The following is a 26,272-nucleotide window of genomic DNA, read 5'->3' on the forward strand; positions in this document are numbered from 1 at the left end:
ACCAGACATCCCTGTTTCCCGGGAACAGTCCCCAAATTTACAAATCAGTGCCCTGTCAAATTCCTGTCATTCCGGCTGAAGTTGAAAAGTGTCCCTGGATTCGTTGAAAAAAATCTGATAACCTTATCTGCTTTTAATAATTGGGAAGTCAATGTTTCCCCTTCCCAAAACTTTACTGAAAGAATAATTATATGTTGATTTTTACGCGGCCCAAAATCAGAAGGTTATAGTAGACTGACTGTCAAATCTATCTACCTTCTGTGATTTGCACCTGTAGTAGCAGGAGGGCGGAGGTGTAACCAGAAGCCCCAACAACCTTTTTTTAAAGCAGTTTTGGAAGGTAGGATTTTAAAAAAAACAGTAATTGAGGCAGACAAAGGATTCCTCCTTTTTCGGTAAGCCTCAATTAATGTTGAGGCAGGACTTCTACCCTGGGTCAGCATTGCCAGATTAGAATCATAGAATCATAGAGTTGGAAGACACCACAAGGGCCATCCAGTCCAACCCCCTGCCAAGCAGGAAACACCATCAAAGCATTCCTGACAGATGGCTGTCAAGCCCCCGCTTAAAGACCTCCAAAGAAGGAGACTCCACCACACTCCTTGGCAGCAAATTCCACTGTCGAACAGCTCTTACTGTCAGGAAGTTCTTCCTAAGATTATCAATCTGGGAGCCACAAATCTTTTAAATGCTTGATTTTTTTGGCTCAGTGCTCTTCCATATGGCTGAGAGGTGTAGATTGCAACTTTGCCCTCCTTCTCTGCCTCTCGACCTCCCTCGTCCCATTCTCCTGCTTCTACTTCTTGGCTTCTCTCTGCCACAGGCTCTGCCAACTCACTAAGCCCTGTTACGACTTCAGCTTCCAACACCTCCTCTTCCCAGTCTCCTCCCTCTTCTCCATCTGGCTACCCATTGTTGTGCCATCACCACCCCGGGTTCTGTGCCTTCTTCCCTTGGTGTTTCCCCAGCTGTTCCACTATTCCTCTGCGTCCAACCAGTCCATGACCACATGAGACCTCTGGATTGATCAGAACTTGTATGAATAGCAGTGGCTTTGCCTTCTGTCTTTGGCTGCCTGGTCGATAAAGCAGTACTTTCTGCCTGCTACACTTCAGTTACTGCCAGAGGTTCTTGCAGCTACTCTTGAGTAACGACGCTCCACACCTGCTTGTCTTTAAGGTGTTCTTATTGTGCATTCTATTTACAGTGCAAAGAGTCTGGAAAACATGTCTGCTTAGTCCGAGTCAGAACCTCGCAATGGCTTCTTTCTGTTTCGTGCCCAACTTAACAGCTTGGGAACACCAAAGCACCTCCCTCTCACCCTATGGGGTGCCATGCACCTCAATTCAGGCGTCCGGGGGGGGGGGGGGGAGGGCTGCCCTTCTGACTGCTCTCCCGTCATTTCCTCCCCAGCTGCCTCCTTCTCTACTCAGCGTTGAGGCTCTTTCATGTTGTCAGAACCTCTTCCCTCCCTCTCTACTTCCTGACTCCTGTAATCTGATCCGCTACTGGACTTGCTGCTCTGAGAGGAACTCGACCTGATGAGGGGGGGGGGCTGTTCCCTATAATCCCTCCCCCTTACAGTTACCAATGCCCTCAACCTCTCCTAGGTGACCCTAGGCTGGAGGAGAACACACTCCCTGGCTCCAGATGTATGTATGGCTGCTTAGGGCTCCAGTGTGGTCCTTAGAGATGCATAGCTGCCAAGATATCCCCTTTTTAAAGGGATTTTCCCTTATGCTGAATAGGCTTCCTCGCGAGAAAAGGGAAAACTTGGCAGCTATGGAGATGGCCACATCACACACATGGTCCCCTTGGTGCTGAGTGGACCTTCTCTCTCTCTCTCTCTCTCTCTCTCTCTCTCTCTCTCTCTCTCTCTCTCTCTCTCTCTCTCTTGCTGGTGTGTATCCAGACACTTGTACTGTCGTGAATATGCCATGTCTAGTGTACATGTCTGCCATTGTACTGAAAGAGTGCCAACAGGGAATGCCCAGTTGTTGTTGTTGTTGTTGTTGTTTAGTCGTTTAGTTGTGTCCGACTCTTCACGATCCCATGGACCATAGCACGCCAGACACTCCTGTCTTGCACTGCCTCCCGCAGTTTGGTCAAACTCATGTTCGTAGCTTCGAGAACACTGTCCAACCATCTCGTCCTCTGTTGTCCCCTTCTCCTAGTGCCCTCAATCTTTCCCAACATCAGGTCTTTTCCAGGGAGTCTTCTCTTCTCATGAGGCGGCCAAAGTATTGGAGCCTCAGCTTCAGGATCTGTCCTTCCAGTGAGCACTCAGGGCTGATTTCCTTAAGAATGGATAGGTTTGATCTTCTTGCAGTCCATGGGACTCTCAAGAGTCTCCTCCAGCACCATAATTCAAAAGCATCAATTCTTCGGCGATCAGCCTTCTGTATGGATCAATGCCTTGCCGTGGCGAAGGGGCTTGAATAACTCAGAGAAGCTATGAGCTATGCCATGCAGGGCCACCCAAGATGGACAGGTCATAGTGGAGAGTTTTGACTAAACGTGATCCACCTGGAGAAGGAACTGGCAAGCCACTCCAGTATCCCTGCCAAGAAAACTCCATGGACAAAGACAACAGGAATGCCTAGTACAAGAAACAAATCTGAACTGGCGTAGTCTTGAAGATTGTTAAAGTGCTGTGTTGACCGTGTAACAGGAGGAGGGGTGGAAATCAAAATATGTGCAAGATTGGACTTGGGGTGGACGGGGAATGGGCCTTAATGCAGACTTACGGAAAGAGCAAAAGGGTTGGAGGAGGTCAGAAGCGGCTCCTTTTGACTTGAAGTATTAATTGTTTGAGAAATTGGTTCATCCCTGCATTAATGACCCTGGCAACTCTTTAAAGCCACTTTAAAGTCAATCTCCTCCTCCTACGCAGTCAGTCAGGAGTGGAACTCTGCAGCAGGTAATATTAATAACAGCAACAATAATCATATTTTGCAGCTTTCGAAAGCAGTTTTCACAGAGACAACTTCCCTTCCTGCCCACCTTCAAGCAACAATTGAGCTGCCAAGAGCAGAAGGTGACAGATTAGTCTTTTCAGTTGCCCATGCTGGAGCACTTAGTTTAATGCAAAAAAAAAAAAAAAAAAACCACCACCCTCTTGCATGGCATCAGCATGGGGTGAATGTGAATGCTGATTGGTGCTGTTGCCCTGGGGCCACCACAAAAGGAGATTATTATACACCTTTCCTGTAGAAAAATCTATTTAAAATGCAGTCTAGATCTTTGCTAAAACTCATTCACTGATGTTTTATTCCACTCTTCCTCCAAGGATTTCCAGGCTGAATACTTGGAATGATCCTATTTTATCCTCACAACAATTCTGTGAACTTTGGGGCTGAGTAAGGATTTGAACCCGGGTGCTTCCATTTTCCCCCCTGCTGGATGACACTGGCTTTCCAGCAGAACTTGAAACTGCTGAGGTTGCTTGTTAATAACAAGGAACTCGTATCAGTAGAAAGAGACAACTGTCAATATACTAGGCTCGTTCCTCCATCACTCCTGTCGCTTCCAAATAGCTTTATCAGGACGCTTCAGGGTATTGCCCACAAAAATGGAAGGCTTAACTTCCTATTGTATGTGAGATTCGTGAAGGTTCATTGAACAGCCATGGATGTAGTGACAAAAGGGTTGACCAAGTGATTGAGAAAGGAAGGCAGTGAAACTAGAATCTTGTCATGCTTCTGTTTTGTCTCTGTGTATTCCTTAACCCTTTCATGCACTCCTTTTGAATACATGATTCTGGCAACCATCATTGCAAACTGCATCGTTCTGGCCCTGGAACAGCACCTTCCTGAAGATGACAAGACACCTATGTCTCGGAGATTAGTAAGTTGACTTGGGCGGTGGGGGTGGGGGTTGGTTCTTATGGATTCCACCGCTTCATCTCTTGGATGTAGATTCAAGTAAGTTTCACCACTGTAAACCTTCAGTCTCAAAGGTGACGGGTGTCGGAGTGCCAAAGGAAACTCTGAGACCCAACAGGAAAACCTAATAGGATGTACTTCAGGGCTTCAGTGTTATAATGGTTCAGAAATAGCTCCTCAGTCTTTCAACAAGGGCTGGGACTGGTGTGTCTATAGATCAAGGACATTTGTTGTTTCCAGGTCCAGTCTCTCCATTGAATGGATGGAACATTAGCCCAGGGCACCTAATCAGCAAAAGGCACTCTGATTATATTTATTTACTTAATTTAGCAGATACCCAGTAATTGTCATTCTCTGGGTGACATGCAAACTTGATAGACAATTCTAGGCACAGGTAGGTAGCCGTGTTGGTCTGAGTCGAAGCAAAATAAAAAAAATTCCTTCAGTAGCACCTTAAAGACCAACTACGTTTTTATTTTGGTATGAGCTTTCGTGTGTATGCACACTTCTTCAGATACACTTGAAACAGAAGAGCCAGACCCTTATGTATATACAGAGGGTGGTGGGGGTGGGAATACAACCACCAGACTTAACATGGACACTGGTACCAGAGTCTGCAATAAACCCAGATGCCAACTTTGCTGCCACATACACCCGGACAACACCATTACTGGCCCCAACAACAACCAACATACCATCTCAGGACTATTTAATTGCTCATCTTCTAACTTTGTGTATGCCATCAAATGCCAACGGTGCCCTTCAGCTCTCTATATTGGACAAACAGGCCAAACCCTATGCCAAAGGATAAATGGACATAAATCTGACATCAGGAACCTCAAGACAGAGAAACCAGTAGGAGAACACTTCAATCTCCCAGGACATTCTATACAAGATCTCGAAGCAGCTGTTTTATTACAGAAAAAATTCAGAAACAGACTTGAAAGAGAAGTTGCTTAATTGGAACTCATTACCAAGCTTAAAACCATGGGGCCACCTGGGATGAACAAAGACATAGGATTCTTATCTCATTATGCATGATCAAGCTTTCTTTAGCGCCTCAGCCCTTGCTTTTTCCCCGCAGGACCAATTGCAGTCATCAGCAGTCATTAACAGCCATCAACAGGTTTACCACCCCTATCAGCCCATCACCCATTCCCCCCCCTCTGTATATACATAAAGGTCTGGCTCTTCTGTTTCAAGTGTATCTGAAGAAGTGTGCATGCACACGAAAGCTCATACCAAAATAAAAACTTAGTTGGTCTTTAAGGTGCTACTGAAGGAATTTTTTTATTTTGATAGACAATTGTTATCCCGGCTGTGATTTAGTCCAGGGCTAACTTGCCGCTTTGTTGGCTATGAGGCACCGGAAAATGGTAGCACATGTGCAAAACTTCTGGGTCACTAGAACAGTGTTTCATTCATTTAAATACCCCGGGAGCTTTGAGGGCGCGAGGAGTTGAAGAATTTGGAGGTGAGTAGCATTGCTTTTGAATTACACCTCAACTTTCAAAGAAATTTGAAATTTGAGGTGAGTTTGAAGGTTTTTACTCTGGTAAAGTATTTAGAGTGACTCTAACAATAAATTAGAAATAAAATGTTTTCAGAATGAGAAGACAGGGAAGGGAGTTCCATATATTCCTAGAAGCGTAGAAAGAACAAAAACAACAACAACAACAACAACAACAAAAAGATTGGGTTCCGGGATATAAAATAATACTGAAGCATGCCACATTTCAAAATCTAGTAATATGCATGCATAGATGCCTTCAGAGTAGCACAGGAGCTTGTGAAATAAAGTTTCACTCCTGGTTCCCAGGCTGCAGGGGTACCAACTTGAATAAAATATTGGGGGGGGGAGGGCAGGTAAGCCTCACCCCACATAATAAATCACAAGACGTGGCACACACACACACACCATTTGCATGACAATGCCCACCAACTTTGGGGGGCCTGGCCCCTTCTAATATGTTATTGGGGAGGCTGAAGGTACCTCGCCCCCTAGGAGTTGGCTCTGATGCCAGACTGGTAGTTCCAACTGCATGTTTAAGGGGATGCTTGTATGCAGATGGGTGCAGAGGAGGCATGGCCCCGATGAAGCCATAAGTCCACAGGTCAGTGGGATCTTCTCACATGTCAATATTCATGCCTTTATAATGAAAGACTCGTGAACCCTGAGCTGTTGGTTGAACATCTCTTCCTGGAAGAACATACTGCATGTATGTAGATAACCAGTTCACTGAGAACTGACCCGTAGACGGCTTAGAAAGAACTATTCCCATATTTGAGTTTGCCTGGTTTTTCCTCTTGTTTAGAGTTTCCACTTAAAAGAGCAGCTTTAGGGATCAGTAGCAGCGACAGCAGCAGCAACTGGAATTGGGAGGTTGCTAAGGAACAAACTCCTCCAGTTCACTAGATCCCTCTCTTTTTGAACTAGGCCCAGACCCCCTCAGAAGTTAGACTTAGTTAAAAAGAGGTGTGGTGCCCTCGCTCTCCATTGCCCAGCTCGCCCCACTTTTCCAAACTTATCGTCTTTGGGAAGACAGGGCAGGCTACTGGGAGAGCTTCCATTTTGGGGGGAAGTGAGTCAGGCTTAATGCTTGAAATATTTGGTCCTAGCACTGGAGTGCAAATCTCTGGATTTGGGATGTGGACTCTGCACTAAGGAAAGCCCTGCAAAATCAGTGGGGCTAGTTAGATTTGATCTAACGGGACTTGGGGACAGCAAATATTGTCTGGATTAAGTCCATGAGATTGTGAAGTGTAAGCATTGAGCAGTAATATGTACTAAGCTCAGTGGGGCTTGTTTCTGAGTAAGCCTACCGAGGGTCCAGCATCAAGAAGCAACCAGATATTTCCCAACATGTAGGCAGGGTATAATGCTTGTCGATTCCCTTCTCTGACCTGCTCATTTGTTACCTTCCTGTAGGAGAAGACAGAACCTTATTTCATTGGGATCTTTTGCTTTGAAGCCGGCATTAAAATAGTCGCTTTGGGATTCGTTTTCCACAAGGGCTCCTACTTACGGAATGGATGGAATGTCATGGATTTCATTGTGGTCCTGAGCGGGTAAGTTCTTTACATTCTAGGAGGTTGTGTGATGGTGGGGGGGGGTAGAGTCTTGTGACATATATTTTGAACTTGCAGGGTACAGGTCAGCTCTTCTGTTTCCTCCCCCTGGAAACAGGAGGAAATTGTCCTCTGCTACCAACCTGGTGCAGTTCTCATTCTCTAGTGAAAGCTGCTGCTGCTGTTCAGCTCTGAAGGTGGCAATCTGAATTCAGCCGATGGATTTTGCTTGCGAGCATGTCAGGGTGTATGTGTGAAAATGGCACCTTAAAGCAAAAGCAGCTCCAGGTGGCGAACATCTGGAATAGGGATGGGAGGAGGTGTGTTTCATTGTGTTTCATTTTGGTATTTGTTGGAAGCCGCCCAGAGTGGCGGGGGAAACCCAGCCAGATGGGCGGGGTATAAATAATAAATAATAATAATAACATGTTTTCTCTGTCCATCATTCTTCTGTGCCAGTGTGTTGTAGTGGCTAGAAGGTCAGACTAGGACCTGAGAGCATAGCTGCCAAGTTTTCCCTTTTCTCGCGAGGAAGCCTATTCAGCATAAGGGAAAATCCCTTTAAAAAAGGGATAACTTGGCAGCTATGCCTGAGAGACCAGGGTTCGGATCCCCACTCGGCTATGAAACTCACTGGGTGACCTTGGACCAGTCACTGCCTCTCAACCTAACCTACCTCATAGGGTTGTTGTGGGGGTTAAGTGAGGAGTGGGAGAACCAGGCACACCAATTTCAGCTACTTGAGAAGGAAAGGTGGGGTGTAAATGAAAGAAATAAAATAAAATAAAAATCATAAATAAATCAACCCTCAAGCCAACTAAGGAGGATGGATGGATGGATGGAGGATGGATGGCGGCTAACAGATTGAGGCTGAATCCTGACAAGACAGAAGTACTGTTTGTGGGGGACAGGAGACGGGCAGGTGTGGAGGACTCCCTGGTCCTGAATGGGGTAACTGTGCCCCTGAAGGACCAGGTGCGCAGCTTGGGAGTCATTTTGGACTCACAGCTGTCCATAGAGGCACAGGTCAATTCTGTGTCCAGGGCTCCATCTGGTATGCAGGCTGAGACCCTACCTGCCTGCAGACTGTCTCACCAGAGTGGTGCATGCTCTGGTTATCTCCCGCTTGGACTACTGCAATGCGCTCTACATGGGGCTACCTTTGAAGGTGACCCGAAAAATACAACTAATCCAGAATGCGGCAGCTAGACTGGTGACTGGGAGCAGCCACCGAGACCACATAACACCGGTCTTGAAAGATCTACATTGGCTCCCAGTACGTTTCCAAGCACAGTTCGAAGTGTTGGTGCTGACCTTTAAAGCCCTAAATGGCCTCGGTCCAGTATACCTGAAGGAGCGTCTCCACCCCCATCGTTCTGCCCGGACACTGAGGTCCAGCACCGAGGGCCTTCTGACGGTTCCCTCGTTGCGAGAAGCCAAGTTGCAGGGAACCAGGCAGAGGGCCTTCTCGGTGGTGGCTCCTGCCCTGTGGAACGCCCTACCATCAGATGTCAAAGAGAAAAACAGCTACCAGATTTTTAGACGACATCTGAAGGCAGCCCGCCCTGTTTAGAGAGGCTTTTAATGTTTAATTGTTTTATTTCATTTTTCTGTTGTAAGACGCCCAGAGTGGCTGGGGAAACCCAGCCAGATGGGCGGGGTATAAATAAATTATTATTATTATTATTATTATTATTATTATTATTATTATTATTATTATTATTACCACCACAGGGTTCCAAAATTTGTGGTCCCTTCCCTTCCCTGCTTCTCAGCTTCAAAAATGACCCCTCCCCAAGCTGTTTTTATTTCAAGAAAAACAAAGGGGTTCTGTTTTGTGCATTCTCATCCCTTCATCCGAAAGCTCGTGGTTGTGAAATTGAGAGCTGCTATTAGTCACAATAGACAATACTGGGGTAGAAGGACCAATGTTCTGACTCATTGTACGGCTGCTTTATGTTTTGACATGTTCATCATATATAGATGGCTTCTAACTGTATTGTGTGTGTGAGTATGTTTGTGTTTGTGTATTCTTCTACTACTGATGGCAGTTTTCTCCGCTCCCCTTTTCCTCACCTGTCTGCCTGGCTGCATCTGGAGGAGGAGGAGGAGGAGGAGGAGGAGGAGGAGGAGGAGGAGGAGGAGGAGGAGGAGATGCTTTGTCCTTCACTTCAGTATGCGAGTATTGTTGGTCCCTCTAGCTTCAGTACCTTCAGAAAACAACAGGATGTTGCTATGGAGATACTGCCCATGATAGGTCAGCGAAGGTAACCAAGCCGTGCTCCTCCAGCCCCCTAACTTGGAATTACAGAAAGTGACTGAAGCAGCAACTGTGTTGAAAGGGAAAGGTGGTGGGTGAAGCCCACCACCAGTATAGACAGTCCTAGTTCCAGGGCATGGGTCTGAAGGCACATGAGGACACCACTTTACTGAAGCTAAGCAGGTCTGGGTGTGATCAGGGCCTGGATTGGTGTCTGCCCAGGAACCATATGAGCACCATCTTGGGTCCCATTGTCATAGCTGCAAAGTCTCCCGTTTCCCCCGGGAAATCCCCGTTTTTCCAGCTGTTCCTAGCTGAAAAAATACAGTTTTTTTTTCTTGGTTCATTCTGGCGTGGCAGCCATTTTGGAACTGGGCAAAGCAGCATCAAAAGTCACTTCTGAGCATGCTCCGCCCAGTTCCAAAATGGCGGCAGCACTACTTCCGGCCTGCTATTTCCGGCCCGGTCCCTTATTTCTCTGACAGCAACTTGGCAGGTATGCTCATTGTACAAGAAAAGTGGGATAGAAATATAAGAATATAATAAGAAAGAAATTGTAATTTAGAGGGATGACTCATATTACAATGCAACACTTTTGCTTGTTTTAACTTTCACTTTGGTAGGGAAGGAACTAAGCTGAATTTTACCAAGCTTAATTGCATTAAGAGGTGCCTATCTAGTTTGATTGTGGTGAAATAATGCTCAATATTGAGGATGCATTAAGGGCCAGATGGCAGTTTTTCTGTATTACAGAGTCTGTGCTGTGTTATTTATTAGTTGCTGTCAAACTTTCCGAACTCAGCACCCACCCACCCACGGCCGTCTTTTCAGCACACAAAATTCTAATACAGTTGCATGTTTGCGGCCAAGGACATCTGAGTCTATTGAGAATTGCCTTCCTGAGCTGTGACAGAATCAGAGTCTGCAGGTCAAGATGCAACCAGTCATCGGCCAGGTGAAGCCCAGAAGGAAAGAGCAGAGACTAAAGGTCAGAGTCTTGAAGCAGCTGCTACTGCTGTGGAGGAACAAATGAGCCAGAGGCAAGCAAATAATCTTGATTCCAAGGCTACTGGAGAGTAAAGAGTTGGAACCTAGGAGGCTGATTTGCTCAGAGCAAATGGCAGAAATTGTAAAAAGTCAGAGGAAGTAGCACTGGCTTCTTGGCCACTTGAGGAGGGGGACTTGCAAAGGTCCCTCTGCATATCATGATGTGCTCAGCAACTCCTTCTGCAGAGATGCTATGTTGTGCTGTTGGCACCAACATGCTGTCTGCTGGAGGTCCTGTTTTGAGATGTCTGGCACTACGTGCCCTGATGTATGCATCCACATCTGTGGGTTGGGTCATGAATCCAACACTTATCTTATGAAAGATGTGTGTTCTTAGCACTGGGAAATGGTTGATTCTGCTGGTTTACCGCCTGCCTCGTTGCCGACAGTCTTCCTGCCTGATCTGACAGAGCTGGTCTCGGAGGCGGTGTTGAAGACTCACAGATTGTTGGTTCTGGGGGATCTCAACAGAGGTGACTGGCTCTGGACTTCATGGCTGCCATGATGACCATGAGACTGTCTCAACAGGTCATTGGCCCAACGCATGTGGCAGGTCACACTCTGGACCTTGTTTTCTCAACTGGGCAGGAAGAGGGTGATCTGAAAGTAGGGGATATTGACATCAGTTCCTTGTAATGAGCAGATCACTTTCTGTTGAGATCTAGGCTTTCAGCATCTTTTCCCCTCTGAAGAGGCATGGGACCGATTAGGGTGCTCTGCCTGTGGAGGCTGATGGGTTTCCAGACAACTCTGGGGGATTTTCTGGCTGCTATGACTGGCACTCCTGTTAAAGCCCTGGCTGACCTCTGGAACATCTGAATGGCCTGAGCCATTGATATGATCACTCCTGAGTGCCCTCTGCTGCTTTGTGGCACCTGCTTGGCTCCTTGGTGTACTCCAGAGGTTAAGGCAATGAGGCAAGCAGGAAGATAGCTTGAACACAGGTGGGGGAAAATGCCAGTCAAACACTGGTGAGAGCCATAGGTGCCAACACCCAGATTGAAAAATCCGGGATCGGAAGTCGTGCTGTGGCCGGAAGTCACGCTGTGGCCATTTTGGAACTGGGCAGAGCAGCACCAGAAGTTGCTTCTATGCATGCTCTGCCCATTTCCAAAATGGCAGCAGTGCTGGAAGTCATGCTGTGGCTATTTTGGAACTGGGCAGAGCAGCATCAGAAGTTGCTTCTATGCATGCTCTGCCCATTTCCAAAATGGCCGCAGCGCCAGAAATCGCTTCTGTGCATGTACAGAGACTCCAGACATGCGCAGAAGGAGCCTCCCCGGGCCGGTAAGAATCTGGGGGATGTACGGGGTTTTTAAAAAATCCAGGCTGCTAACGGGAAACGGCTGGAAAAACGGGGGTTTCCCGGGGAATACGGGAGACTTGGTAGCTATGGTGAGAGCTCATCATCAAGCCTACTTCATGGCAGTGAATGCAGCAAAGAAGGCATACTTTGTTGCCTCCATTGCATCTTCACTATGCCATCTTGCACAGCTTTTCAGGGTAGTACGGGCCCTTATATAGCCTGGCCCAACGGAGGCAGTAGAACTGATGGTAGCTCTCTGTGACTTGTTTGCAAAGCATTTTGAGGATACAATTTCTTGCATCCACTGGGACCTTGACTGCATTGTTCCAGTAGATGAATCTCAGAAGCTACCCAGAGCACTGTCTAGTTCTTTTATGTTGGATGAATTTTAGCTAGTAAGGTACGAGGATGTGGGCAAGGTGCTTGGATCAGTCTGGGCAACTGCTTGCTCTGGCAGACTTCAAGACATCAAGAGTATGATACTGTGGCAGCATTTGGGCCAAACCTAAGGTTGCACTAGCAATTGCAATCTGTACCATTTGTTGCTGCAATGTAGATATCTTAACAATACCTGTTTTGCTACTGTTTCCTGATCTATAATATTTTTGGCATGCATGTTAATCTGGCCCTGCTTGTTTGTTTCTCTGCTGTTTTTGCACAGCCTGTTTCAGTCCCAGTGCTTTTTCAAAGGAATTTTCACTGGTGGGAAATGAACTCAGGAGGACGCTTCTAACTATGAGAAAAAGCACTTTTAAACATACATCAAAATACAAACTGCATAGTAAAAGCAATACGATGGTAAATGCATACCATCGTTAAATGTCTTGATAATAACTGAAGAAGAACAAGAAGAACTTTTTGGGTACAGACCTAAATTCACAACTTGGATTGAAACTTTGGGCCTTCCTGTCTCACCATAGAGACAACTTCATTATACACCTTTCGGCGCCAGGCAAAAACGATGCTTTTTAGCCAGGCTTTTGGCTGATCTGATTGGCATCCTATGCTCTTTTAAAATGTGACTCTTTTCTGAGGGGGGGGGAAGAGGGGTGTTATTGGGTTGTTGTTGTTGTTTTAATTATATTTTGGTTTGTATGTTGATCTTTTTCTGTGAACTGCCCTGAGACCTCCCAGTATAGGATGGTATATAAATTCAATCAATAGTAGTAGTAGTAGTAGTACCGGTAGTAAAGGTGAAGGTAAAGGGGACCCCTGACCATTAGGTCCAGTCGTGACCGACTCTGGGGTTGTGCGCTCATCTCGCATTATTGGCCGAGGGAGCCGCCGTATAGCTTCCAGGTCATGTGGCCAGCATGACAAAGCCGCTTCTGGCAAACCAGAGCAGCACATGGAAACGCCGTTTACCTTCCCGCTGTAGCGGTTCCTATTTATCTACTTGCACTTTGACGTGCTTTCGAACTGCTAGGTTGGCAGGAGCTGGGACCGAGCAACGGGAGCTCACCCCGTCACAGGGATTCGAACCGGTGACCTTCTGATCAGCAAGCCCTAGGCTCAGTGGTTTAACCCACAGCGCCACCTGGGTCCCCTGTAGGAGTAGTAGTAGTAGTAAACTGTAAACTAAGAAGAAGGAGGAATTGGCAAAGGATTAATCAAATACAGTACATGTAGCCCAAGCCAACTTTCTCATTTCCCCCTTGATGTCCAAAGTCCTCTCTTATTTATTAAGTATTTAACAGGACAGGGTGAGATTCTCCCCAGCACCATCCTCTTTCTAGCAACAGGAACAATGCAGTAAGCTGCAAGGAAATTTTCCAGATGGCCTTCTGTCCATTTGCTGTGCCTAGATAGAAAGCTTTCGAGTGGGCAATCGATATCTCATCAGGTTTTCATCCCATTAACACATCCAGTAGCAATGGTTGTTGCAGCGTGGCAGCTGCGGTCACCTGACCTCCTGCCACCTGTGTTTCTGTGGTGTACCAGGAGGAAGAGTGGTACCTTGCCTCCATCTCATCCCTCCTCCTCGGCAGCAGTGCCGGTGACGAGAGGTCAGGTAAGTGATGCCGCTCGGCTGCCATCAATCCCTGCATTTATTTCCACGAAGCCCAGTCATCTCGCTGATGTTCACAGCTACCGTTACTCCAACAACAGACCTTCAAATAAGGTCCCGTTGTTTTCCACGGGCGTTCTTGACATTTGTTTTTCTCCTGTCCCCTGCCTCTGTCATGCTTTGAGCAACACGCTTTGGTGGGGGCAGTGCAGAAACGTTGTTTGAGGACGGGCAGTATTGAGTTGACTGAAAAGGGGCACAAGATGATGGGTCAAGGGAGCCAACAAAGAAGCTGAGTGAACTGAAAATGGCACTCCACTTTGAGGGAAGTCTGAGCTCGTTGGGGGAGAATTTCCCCACTACTTTATATGTTTATAAAACCACATTTGAAGGCAGATGAAGACGTCTGGTTGTGCTGCTGCAGGTGGACCATGGTGTTTCTTCTTTCTGTAACAGTAAAGGTAAAGGGACCCCTGACCGTTAAGTCCACTCGCGGACGACTCTGGGGTTGCGGTGCTCATCTCTCTTTACTCACTGAGGGAGCCGGCATTTGTCTGCAGACAGCTTCCGGGTCATGTGGCCAGCATGACTAAGTCACTTCTGGCGAACCAGAGCAGCGCACGGAAACACTGTTTACCTTCCTGCCAGAGCGGTACTTATAAGAGTAAACTTGTGTTTAATCTAATAGCAGAGGTCATATGCTGTTGAAAACCAAGGCTATGTAAAAGAAGGCAGGAACAACTTCTTCTTCTTCTTCTTCTTCTTCTTCTTCTTCTTCTTCTTCTTCTTCTTCTTCTTCTTCTTCTTCTTCTTCTTCCTCCTCCTCCTCCTCCTCCTCCTCCTCCTCCTCTTGCTCCTCCTCCTGCGATCCCTCATAGCCGAGTAAGATTGTCTTCCATGAACACGGTCTTAACAGTGAGTCTGTAAGTGACTGTGGAGGCCAATTCTGGATCCACACGTCCTTCCACAGTGGGGACATAGGTTTCCAGACGGGAGTTGATCACGGTGAAGGTTTGGCAAGCGTGCCTTCCTCTTAGCACGTTTCTCCATTCGTCCTGAGTTTGAACGTTTTCAAAGCTCATTACACCTTTGGTAAAGGCTGTTCTCCAACTGGAGCACTCGCAGGCCGGTGTTTCCCAGTTGTCACGTGTTTATACTACTTTTTTTAGATTCAGGAACATACATTTCTGGAAGATACAAGGCTTCTGTATAACTATTTCTACCAGGACTTTGCTTCCACAAACATCTAATTACCAACTTGTTTTATTATCTATTAAGGCAGGCATCCCCAAACTTCGGCCCTCCAGATGTTTTGGACTACAATTCCCATCTTCCCTGACCACTGGTCCTGCTAGCTAGGGATCATGGGAGTTGTAGGCCAAAACATCTGGATGGCCGCAGTTTGGGGATGCCTGTATTAACGTTTAGTTAAACCAGGAGTTGGGTGCATTTTACAACTATTTTCTGCATTAAAAAGCAACAGGGGATTTTTCCAAGTTTGTGCAGTAGGAACAGGGCTGGCTCTAGGGGTAGGCTGGGTGGCGCGGTGCCGGCAGGAGGTTGTCGTGCGCTGCGCCCGCCCACCAGGGCGAGGGCGCCAGAGCGATCTCCGCACCATGGCGCCCGGGCGCCCGACATGCTTGAGGCGGCCCTGAGTAGGAAAACCCCCAAATACATTCAGGTGGTATCCTTCTCTGGCATTCCTCAGTACTTAACATTTAGATAGTTGCAGAGCTCCAGAGTGACCCCTTTCCAGTTCTGATCAGCTGCTGTTAGGGTACCAATTTTTGAAATGCAAAAATCTGCTTTTTTTTGTTTCCATGGACCTTATTCACGTTGCCAGCTTCTGAACAAAATGCCTTTAAAAACACTGTTCAGAACTGATATGCACCATCTCCCCCTCCCTAGTGTATTGTTCCAAAGTTCCCTGCTCTTTAGAAATTCCGTTATGATTGCACCCTAATTTTCTTAATTTTGAATAATAATCAAATGTAAAGGTGTTCCTGGGGAATAAACGCACTATTCCAAAACAGAGTACAGGTGTTCACCCCTCCCTTTCTAAATGGTACCCTGCTGCTCACCATACTAAAAACAAAAGAAAACACCTTGATGTCTTGAAAGAGTTTGAGAAAAGGGGGAGGATTGTTATTTCCTCTTTGTGGAAAACAACAACTGATTTTGTATGCAGCTCAAAAATGACCAAAACTTTGAAACTTGAACCATTAGCAATCACTGAGTGGGATTAAATATGGGGGGGGGGACACATTAGTTTCTAATTAGCATAATTATCAATAGAAAGTTGCCTCTTAAGCATGCTTGCAGTCATAGCATTCAGTATCTGTGGGAAATAGGACACTATTCTAATTACTTGTATAGTGACTCTAATTACTATATTTTACTTTCAGTCTCAGCAGGAGCAATATCTGAGGAATGAATGGACCTGACTCTTTATGTTTCCCCAAGGAGTAGGATGGGGGTTGTAATATTTCACCCACCAGGCTGTGTGAAAAGCTGCGGGGGACTGTGTTGCATCTTGCAGCAGAGTAGCTAAGACAGCAAGCTATGAAAGGAGAAGACCTCTGGTTCAAAGCTCAGCTCAGAGATGGGGTTAACCAGATAGCCTTTGCAAAGCTCTAACCTCAGCCACCCGAATGTGATGTGGGGTTTGTAGCAGAAGTAGTAAGACTTGCCCATTGGCCTGTTTCCTGCTGGTCTGCTCAGATCTCTCTTAAGTCCCCAGAAAGGGGTGGGCTAATCCTTCCATTTCGGTTTTCCCTCAGTTTTTCACTTTTTCAATCTTGTAAGTACGATCCTCTACATCTCCCCATCAATTTGTGAAGAGGGCCTTCTCGGTAGTGGCACCCACCCCCGTGGAATGCCCTCCCACCAGATGTCAAAGAGAAAAACTACCAGACTTTTAGAAGGCACCTGAAAGCAGCCCTGTTTAAGGAAGCTTGTAATGTTTGACGGACTATTGTATTTTAATATTTTGTTGGAAGCCGCCCAGAGTGGCTGGGGAAACCCAGCCAGATGGGCGGGGTATAAATAATAAATTATTACCCAGATGGGTGGGGTATAAATATATTATTATTATTATTATTATTATTATTATTATTATTATTATTATTTTAAAGAAAAGGTCCTCATGATAACACACCAGCATTTTGGTGTGAATTTATCCCAGTATACACATTTTTAAATGCAATTTTCGCTGTTATGTACATTTTTGCAAAGCAGTTTTTCCTACTGCAATGCTTTTTGTATGTTATTTTCACTATCATTCATGTGCATTTTAAAGCACACTGGTTCAGCCTGTTATATGCTTTTTTTTTGCACAAACTGGGCTGGAGCACTGCGTTGCAACATTCAGATTATTGTGAATATTGAACGCTAGCTGTGTTTCAGTTCACACATTATTTCAGAAAGTGTGGATTAGGTAGGTTTGCCTTTAAGAAATGAAGTGAATCAGATTTATTCTTCATTCCTATTCCCAGGGTCAAGAGCAAGTGAGGAAATGCAAAGGTGTGGAAAGAGCAAGGACTATTGCAGGAGGTTTGGGCCCCCACAGAAATGGGGAGAAAGAGACTGTTATAGTTTCAGTGAGCAGGGCTTTAAGAAAGTCTGGGTGGAGTGGTGAGGGGAGACCGAAATGGGGGCAGGATGCAAACTTTGTTGTTGTTCAGTCGTTTAGTCGTGTCCGACTCTTCGTGACCCCATGAACCATAGCACGCCAGGCACTCCTGTCTTCCACTGCCTCCCGCAGTTTGGTCAAACTCATGTTTGTAGCTTCGAGAACACTGTCCAGCCATCTCGTCCTCTGTCGTCCCCTTCTCCTTGTGCCCTCCATCTTTCCCAGCATCAGGGTCTTTTCCAGGGAGTCTTCTCTTCTCATGAGGTGGCCAAAGTATTGGAGCCTCAGCTTCACGATCTGTCCTTCCAGGGAGCACTCAGGGCTGATTTCCTTCAGAATGGATAGGTTTGATCTTCTTGCAGTCCATGGGACTCTCAAGAGTCTCCTCCAGCACCATAATTCAAAAGCATCAATTCTTTGGCGATCAGCCTTCTTTATGGTCCAGCTCTCACTTCCATACATCACTACTGGGAAAACCATAGCTTTAACTATACGGACCTTGTCTGCAAACTAGCGGAGAGAAATAGAGCTGTATTAGGAGCTTCAGCTCCTGGAATAGAAAGGCAGCCAGGAACTGTTTGGGCAGATGGAAACCCCGTGGCAACAAGCCGGCTAGCTTCTCCTTGGCATGGAGGTTGTGGAAGGGACAAAGAGGAACCTTGCTTTAAGTAAGGAGATGCTCGATCTGGAAAGACAGGACACAGGAAGGCAGTTTGCTCACCCAGTGTTGCAGCCTGCGTGTGGGAGAAAGCTTTCCTGTGTGTGAATAACCTTGCTTACCTGAGGGAGTAGAGCATCATCCCACAGGGAGGACACAATGGTGCATGCAGGCCTCATTCCCCTCAGTAACAAAATTGACACGTTACCACGTTAATACGTTTGTGAAGTGCTCACTCAGATGCTTGGGCTGGGGGGTAGCGGAAAGCACAAGAAAAGAGCAAGATTGTCAGTCCATTAATACCTGTAGATGAATCATCTGCTCTTTTAACTGAATCATTAACCAACGGATTAATTAAATTTAAATTTGCATACTATCCAAACCTCAATAGGGGAAACTTTTCGAAGTGTAACTTAAAATACAGTAGACAGGTAGATGCTGCTCATTGTCTGAAGGAAGAACTGCCTTTCCTGTTTTCTATTTCGTTCAGTCTTTCGGAAATACATTGCCAAAAAAATGAACAGGTTTGCATAAAATGTGGATATGTTAATTCATATGTCTAGATGCAGGTGTAGACAGGAAAATGCAATATATGGAAATACAGTTTACCTGTCAGGCTTGAGGAATTCTCTCCCTCCCCCAATGACATCCAGAAGCAGGGAGGAAACAAGAAAGGTCTTACTGATGATTTTATTTAGTCACCACGGTGAAAGACAAAGAACTCAGTCATCCCTCTATGATGGCGTTGCTCACACTGAGTTCCTCCCCTCTCCCTTCTAGCAACAGCGTTTGCCTCTATGGAGTCTGCCCATGGTCAACTGTCTCTGCGCCCTTTGTTCTTGCACTCTTAACAAACGCAGAGTTTTGGGAGAAGGGGGGGGTCTGTTATGCTGTCCAGTGACGTGCCAGCTGGCTGTTCTGCCTCACCTCCTCCTCCTCCTAACACCTCGTAACTCTGCTGTTCACCTGCCTCTGATCTGTGATCTCCCTCAAAGCCCTACTGTAATTTGATACTGCCTCCCTTTTCTCTGGAAGGAACAGGAGAAGGGTGTGTGTGTGATCTCCACCATTACCCCTCCTCTTCAATCCAGTCCCTGACATTACCTCACTATAGGATGAATGACCAGGTAACCAATCTCTGCTGTCTATGGTCTGCTGCCTGGGTGCTAACTGTGACTGGGTAACTTTGAGGTCCTTCTTCCTCTCCATAGCTGCCAAGTCTCCCGTATTCCCCGGGAAACCCCCGTTTTTCCGGCTGTTCCCAGCCGAAAAAACATATTCTTTTGTTTCCCCCCAGTTTATTCTGGCGCGGTGGCCATTTTGGAACTGGGCGGAGCATGCTCAGAAGCAACTTTTGATGCTGCTCTGCCCAGTTCCAAAATGGCTGCAGCACGATGTCTGGTGTGGTGGCCATTTTGGAACTGGGCAGAGCATGCTCTGCCCAGTTCCAAAATAGCGGCAGCGCTACCTCCGGTCTGCTACTTCCGGTCCGATCCCTTATTTTTTCGGCAGGAACTTGGCAGGTATGTTCCTCTCCCATCTTATGGTTCTTCATCTTTAGCCTAGACTTGGACTGGACAGCTCTTCAGATAGAAGACCGTTCCCTGTAACATTGGACACATGGCTTCCTTGTGCTTAGGGAGTAGCGTAGCCATGCCTTGAGGGTTTTTCCTTCAAATACAGTCAAACCTCATGTTGCGGCTGCTGCGGGTTGTGTTTTTTCGTGTTACAAACGCGGCGGACCCGAAAGTGTTTACTTCTGGGTTTCGTGCACGCGCATGCACAGAAGCGTTCTGCGCGCTTCATGCATGCGCAGAAGTGCTCTATCGTGCTTTTGCACATGCGCAAAAGCGCCGCTTGGGTTGGAGACTTTTTGGGGTGCAAATGGCACCCCAGAATGGATCGGGTCCGCAACCCAGGGTACCACTGTAGTGGTCCTCTTGTTTCATTCACGAAATGCTTCTGAAACACACCTCTGTTTCAGTGCAGAAATTGCCTAAATGTAGAAATTGTTGTTTGAGTTCAACTCAAAACTCCTTTAAAAAGGTAAATGACCCCTGACAGTTAAGTCCAGTCATGAACGACTCTGGGGTTGCAGCACTCATCTCGCTTTACAGGCCGAAGGAGCTGGCATTTGTCCGCAGACAATTTCTCCAGGTCATGTGGCCAGCATGACTAAGCCGCTTCTGGCAAAACCAGAGCAGCACACGGAAATGCTGTTTACCTTCCTGCCAGAGCAGTACCTATTTATCTACTTGCACTTTGACGTGCTTTCGAACCGCTGGGTGGGCAGGAGCTGGGACCGAACAACGGGAGCTCACCCCATTGCGGGGATTTGAACCGCTGACCTTCTGACCAGCAAGCCCAAGGCTCAGTGGTTTAGACCACAGCGCCACCCGCATCCCAAAAACTCATTTAGGCGTATGAAATTAGAATCATAGAGTTGGAAGGTACCCCAATGGTCATCTAGTCCAATCCCCTGCAATGGGTAGTGTTGAGTCTTCAGGTTTTGGCCCCTACACACAGTAAAGCTTCTATTCTATGGATGTTTACTTTTTGACACCATTCCTCTTACATCAAACATCCTTTTGAGGCAACAAAGTGCTTGCTCAGAATGTTGATATCCTTGGGTATCACAAACATGTATAGTCTCCTTGTAATAATTATAATAATTTGACAGCAGAGGGTGAGAAGCAAGACATTCCTTTTCATCTGAAGGGAAATACGTTTACAAAAATCAAGAATGAGACCGAATCCTGGTTTTGATATGACAGCTGCAAAACGTCAACCTTTTTGCTGCATGTGCTTATTGGGCAAAACTCTTCTGATACGTTAGGTCTTTGGTTTATGTGTCAGAGGCATCAACTGACATTTCACTCCTTTCAGACTTAACAAGTGTCTTCTCAAATGATGGTCTAGGGAGGGGAGGGAGGGAGAGAGAGAGAGAGAGAGAGAGAGAGAGGGAGAGGGAGAGGGAGAGAGAGAGAGAGAAAGGTATCAAATCAATCCATACAGTAGTAGCAGTAACAACAACAACAACAACAACAACAACAACAACAACAACAACAACAACAACAACAACAACAACAATTTATTACTTATACCCTGCCCATCTGGCTGGGCCTCCCCAGCCACACTGGACGGCTCCCAACAGAATATTAAAAACACGATAAAACATCGAACATTAAAAACTCCCTGAAACAGGGCTGCCTTCAGATCTTTCCTAAAAGTCAGGTAGTTGTTTATTTCTGGTAGGACCTCACTGTGGTGAGATGTTTCTAGGTGTGCATGCTGGAAGAAAACAAAGTTACTCGAGGCTCAGAAATGTGTCTTTTCCTTCTTTGCAGAGATGTAGCTGTTGGTTAGATTCTAATCTTCTTTTTGTAGCCAGTGACAGCTTGTGCTCCTTTCCTGGTGGTACATGGGATGAATGCCCCATTTATCCTTTTGACGGGCCACCCATTTGGATTCTGCAGTCAAGGTGTATCTGCTATTTTAGGTCAGATTCAGTTTGCACATATCTTGCAGTAGTAAAAGTCTTCGTGTTGCTTCCTTTGGGGCTTAGTTACCTTCCCACCGATTTCCGCTCCCTCCTTGCATCTTATTTCTGACATTCCTCCTTGCCATAAAAAGCTGTCAAGGTCTTCTGTGGCTGTCCATCTATATTCAGCAGCTTGTGAAGCTGCTGAGGAATGAGCCCATTAAAGTTTGATGTGTTCTCTGGAGCTGCCGAGCAAGCAGAGGTGTGTGTGTGTGTGTGAGAGAGAGACGTTTTGGGTCCTCCCTCTGAATCTGCTCCTGCTCTGAGCAGAGCATCGGCTAGAGTGATGCAGGACTTTCAGCTGAGTTTTTCATTCTGCCTTGGGTTTGCCTTGCTTGTGAGCTTCCGTTACTCCATACCAAAGAAAACTCTCATTGCGTGCTTGGAAATAAATTGTGCAAGTTGGCTCCTGTGCCAATGCGTTTCTTTTGAGAATACATATTTCACTCGATTTACAGAATTGGTGTGAGATGGGTGGCACAGTATAAGCAAGTATAAGGAATTCTAAAGTTGAAAGGGATTTGAGGTGTTATGTAGTCAAACGCTCTTGATGAAAGGTAGAGGTCTATGTCGGTACTATTTCATGGCTTCCCTGTTCTGAAATTAATCTGAATTTTCAGGGCCAACATCAGTTAAGCTATTTCAGAAAGGGGTGTTTTAAAATCATGCTATTTTTGTTTTCTATATAAAACCCAAAATATATATATTTCAGAATTGGGAAGCCACACATATATCTACATGTGTGCACGCACACACACACACACAAGTTGCTTTTAGTTGCTTTACAAAAATGACTCATCCAGTGACTTAAAAAAGTATAAACACTAAAACCAGTTAAAACAAATGATGATGATGATGATGAAGAAGAAGAAGAAGCAAAAAAGCCCCCATAGCACAAAAGCCCTAGATCTATACAAACAACACACATCTTGCAAAAACTGCTTCGCTAAAAGAGACCAAAGGGACTCAAAACCCTTCAGATTACAGGCTAAAATCCTCAGCAAAAAGGGAAGTTTTTCCTGCTGCCGAAATATAGATAAAATGGCACTAGGAAAGCCTCTCTGGGGAGAGAATTCCACAAGCAGGGAGTCACCACTGAAAAAGCCCATTATTGTATTGCCACCCTTTAGACCTCCTTTGGATACAATACAATAATGGGCTTTTGGAGGTCTAAAAGAGTTGAATATTGTGGGCAATCAATATGAAAATAAGGATCAAAAGTTGATTGATCCCTTTTAGTTATTTTAGTTTATTTCAAAAAGTTGTGTTTTTTTAAAAAAAATTTTTTAAACATTAATCATGTAAAGTAAATTATTGTGCTGGTCGGTGACCATAATAAAGATTTATCTATCTATCTATCTTGTGGGCAATGGCGTGTGGTGAATTTTTCCGCAGGTGAATAGTTGGGGCCAAAGGTGCCAGCTTGCGAGGACAATGGGGGGGGGAGGCGACATCACATGGGTGAACATCATGCCTCCCTAAACTAGGCAGAATCTTCCAGGGTTTGGGGAAGGTGCCGGAGGACATTTAGGGGACTCGCCCAGTCCCTCTAGTCCACTGACTGCACACCACTGTCCATGGGGCATGCAGGCAGTGGAACTGTGGGCTTCTCAGTGCCACGAAAAGCAATCATCACATATTAGTATATCTCCCCGCTGTGCTTTTTGCAAGCCAGTTGCAAAACTCCGACTGCTATCCCCTTTAGTGGACACATTCCAACTTTCAACCTGCTTCTCTCCAGCCAATCTTTTGAAGGTGGGGTTTGTCTAGCACAGCGGTCAGCAAGGTTGACCTTGCTTGGGCCGGTTCACTCCAGCGGAGATCCCTCTGTGGGCTGGATCGCGTGCGCGCCCGCGATTTCTGGCGTCTGCGCAGACGCGATTTCTGGCACCATGGAAGGGGCTCCCCGCGCTGCGCTGTGCTGCTTCAGCACAGTGCACGGGGACTTGCCGAGCAGGTGGCCTGGTCCGGAGGCAGCTTGTGGGCCAGTTAAACGACCCCTGTGGGTCACTTGTGGGCCATGGGCCTCAGGTTGCCAACCCCTAGTCTAGCAGCTTGTAGCTAACAGCAATCAGAAGCCATCAAACCACATCATAAAGCAAGCATTTTCCGGCATCAGGTGTTAGCCTAGAGTACACCATTGTTTAAATATGTCTGCTTTCTTGATTTTTGCAACAATGGCATGGAAACTTTTAGGGAGCAATCATTAGAAATCTATTGCTAATGAATGCGGTTTGCCAGCTTAAGCTTACTATGAAACATCTCTTGCAGAGTTTCCGGTAGGAGATTTGTCCTAATGATTGTCCAAAAACATGCCTCTCAGTTTAAGCCCATTGCTTCTAATCCTGTTCTTGCTCTAATAGATTAATAACTGCTTTCCTTTTCCTGGAGTAGGGAAAACATGTTGGGAAGATCTGCTCTCGGAAAATGAGTCCTTTACAGCTCCTGTTTGTCAAAATACATATCCATAGCTATGCTTTTTCTGTGCTCTGCACTGGCTTTCATCTGTGAATAGTAGGTGGGAAGTGCCTCCCCACCCCCAAACACATACATCCCAACACACACCCTAGGGCAGGCCTCCCCAAACTTCGGCCCTCCAGATGTTTTGGACTACAATTCCCATCAACCCTGACCACTGGTTCTCTTAGCTAGGGATCATGGGAGTTGTAGGCCAAAACATCTGGAGGGCCGCAGTTTGGGGATGCCTGCCCTAGGGTACATGCAACCCTACAGATTGGTGCCTGTCATCTTTGTGTGCTTCTTGCTTAAGGGGCAGATCTCCAAACTGCAGCATGCTTTCACACTTCACTTGCAACATATATGTGTGCACAGAATTGCACCAACTCCCCGTGATGTCACTATGAAAGCTTGCTGTGAGGATATAATTTGGGAGGTGGTGGAGAGAATACTTGATGCCATTTTAAGCATTTTGGAGGGAGGGTTGGACCCAGACATAAAAGATTAACTCTTAAGCGTAAAATTGCTCTCCTCCTTTCATGTCTCCCCAAACCCATATTTTGTCTTGTGCACGGATGGGTCTGCTACAGCTTTTTGTAGGGCTGCGAGTCCGGCCCAATCTCCTTCTCAATCCAGCACGCGGACGGTCCGGGAATCAGTGGTTTTTTTTTTCATGAGTAGAATGTGTCCTTTTATTTAAAATGCATCTCTGGGTTATTTGTGGGGCATAGGAATTCATTCTCCCCGCCCTTCAAACTATAGTCCGCCCCCCCCCACAAGGTCTGAGGGACAGTACACCAGCCCCATGCTGAAAAAAGTTTGCTGACCCCTGACTAGGGCAAGTGACACAGGTTCCAACTGCCTGGTTGTGGTTTCCTTGGGAGTAAGGAAACAGTTGGCTGAATTCCATTTCTCCTGCTTGGCAACTTTAGCCAGTCTCCACTCCTGCTTCCCCAGACACTTGAACAACTAGTAAAGCTTATATTAGAAATAAAGCACTATACCAGACTTTTGGTCTAACTATTCCTACACTAGTCCAAATTTACATTTGCAAAACTTAGGTCTTATCTACATTTATCTTTTGCCCCACTCTTTCCAGCAGAGGTCCACAGTTTAATGTTCAGTCTCTGAGTACTTATATTTTTATTTTACTCTAAGCTTTACCATGAAAACACGCTCTTGAAAGCTGAGCCAACATCAATTTGGGTTTTCCATGGATTGATGTTTACTCTGATTGCACTTTAAATAATGGATTTTTGCAGGGAAAGCTTCAGAGCTAAAAAGGAAAAGGAAAAAGGGGGAAGGGGGTTGTTCTAGGACACAGAGCTTTAAATGCATCCCTGGGAAGAGCAGAGAAAAGGTATGTGTGGATTAGCTTAATACCTGCCAAGTCCCGGACTGCAGAATCCGGGACCAGCAGCCGCGTGACACTGGAAGTTCTGTTGGCGCAACTTCCAGTGTCGCTCTGCCCATCTATGGGCACCAGAAATGGCCACCGCCACCAGAAGTCGCGTCTACGCACTTCCGGACATGTAAAAAGGGCATGTGGGTGTGTCTCCACTTTTCACCAAAACCGCTTTACCGATTGGGGTGAAATTTTGACACAACATCACATGCGAATGTCTGAAGGATCTTATAAAGTTTGCTAAGACAGATGTCACACCTGGGCCAGGTAAACCCCCAAAACCACGTGTTCCAGAATTCATAAATCAGATGAAAGCCCATGCTGGGAGCACAGCAGAGGTTGCAAAATAGCACCCTCTAGCGACGGCTACACTGGTACTACACCTAGGAAAACTTTCCTCTCCACAGCATCTCGGCTCGGCTTTCCATACTGGGCCGGGTGGAGGTGGGGGCTCGCCTGGGTGGGGGATGGGGGGAGGAGGGGGCGGGATAGGTAATGGGTCAGGACAGGGTGGGGCCAATCACAGGGATGAGCCAGGGGGTGGGGAGAGGAGGGGCCGGGATGTAAAACAGGGGGACTCTGAAGGTGAGGGGAGTCTGAAGGTGAGGGGGACTTTGAGGCTCCATTTAACAGACTGAGCCACTGCAGTGCATGGCAGGGCCAGCTAGTATATGTATAATGTCAGCAGAAGTACCACTGCTTTCATCCAAATAATGTTTGATGGTATGCTGCATATCTGATTTCTTTGGAAATATGGTAAATGGGCAAGCAGACTGCCCTACCCTGTCATGGACACAGCAGGCTGAAACATTAGTCGCGGCTACAGAATTAGTTGAGGGTGAAGTGGACCGTCTCTGGTGACAGATTTTGAGTTACCATAAAGCACGGGTGTCAAACACAAGGCCCGGGGGCCTAATCCGGCCCGCCAGACCTCATCATGTGGCCCGCGTAGCCGCTGCTGACAGTAGCTGCTGACAGTAGTTGCTGACAGTAGTTCTGGAGCCTG

At 46.4% G+C, this 26,272-nt stretch overlaps 1 protein-coding gene across 1 annotated transcript in view; it reads left to right on the forward strand.

Annotated features, from left to right (window-relative positions):
* Positions 1-3,745: 3,745 nt before the first annotated feature.
* CACNA1E (calcium voltage-gated channel subunit alpha1 E) overlaps positions 3,746-26,272 on the forward strand; it is a 281,416-nt gene continuing 258,889 nt past the window's right edge. The window contains exons 1-2 of the mRNA XM_060277446.1: positions 3,746-3,846; positions 6,814-6,953. Coding sequence (XP_060133429.1) covers positions 3,754-3,846; positions 6,814-6,953 — 233 coding nt within the window. The 5' untranslated portion in view covers positions 3,746-3,753. The remainder of the gene's footprint in view (positions 3,847-6,813; positions 6,954-26,272) is intronic.

Source organism: Zootoca vivipara, chromosome 7 (genome assembly GCF_963506605.1).
Source record: "Zootoca vivipara chromosome 7, rZooViv1.1, whole genome shotgun sequence".
Lineage (NCBI taxonomy): Eukaryota > Metazoa > Chordata > Lepidosauria > Squamata > Lacertidae > Zootoca > Zootoca vivipara.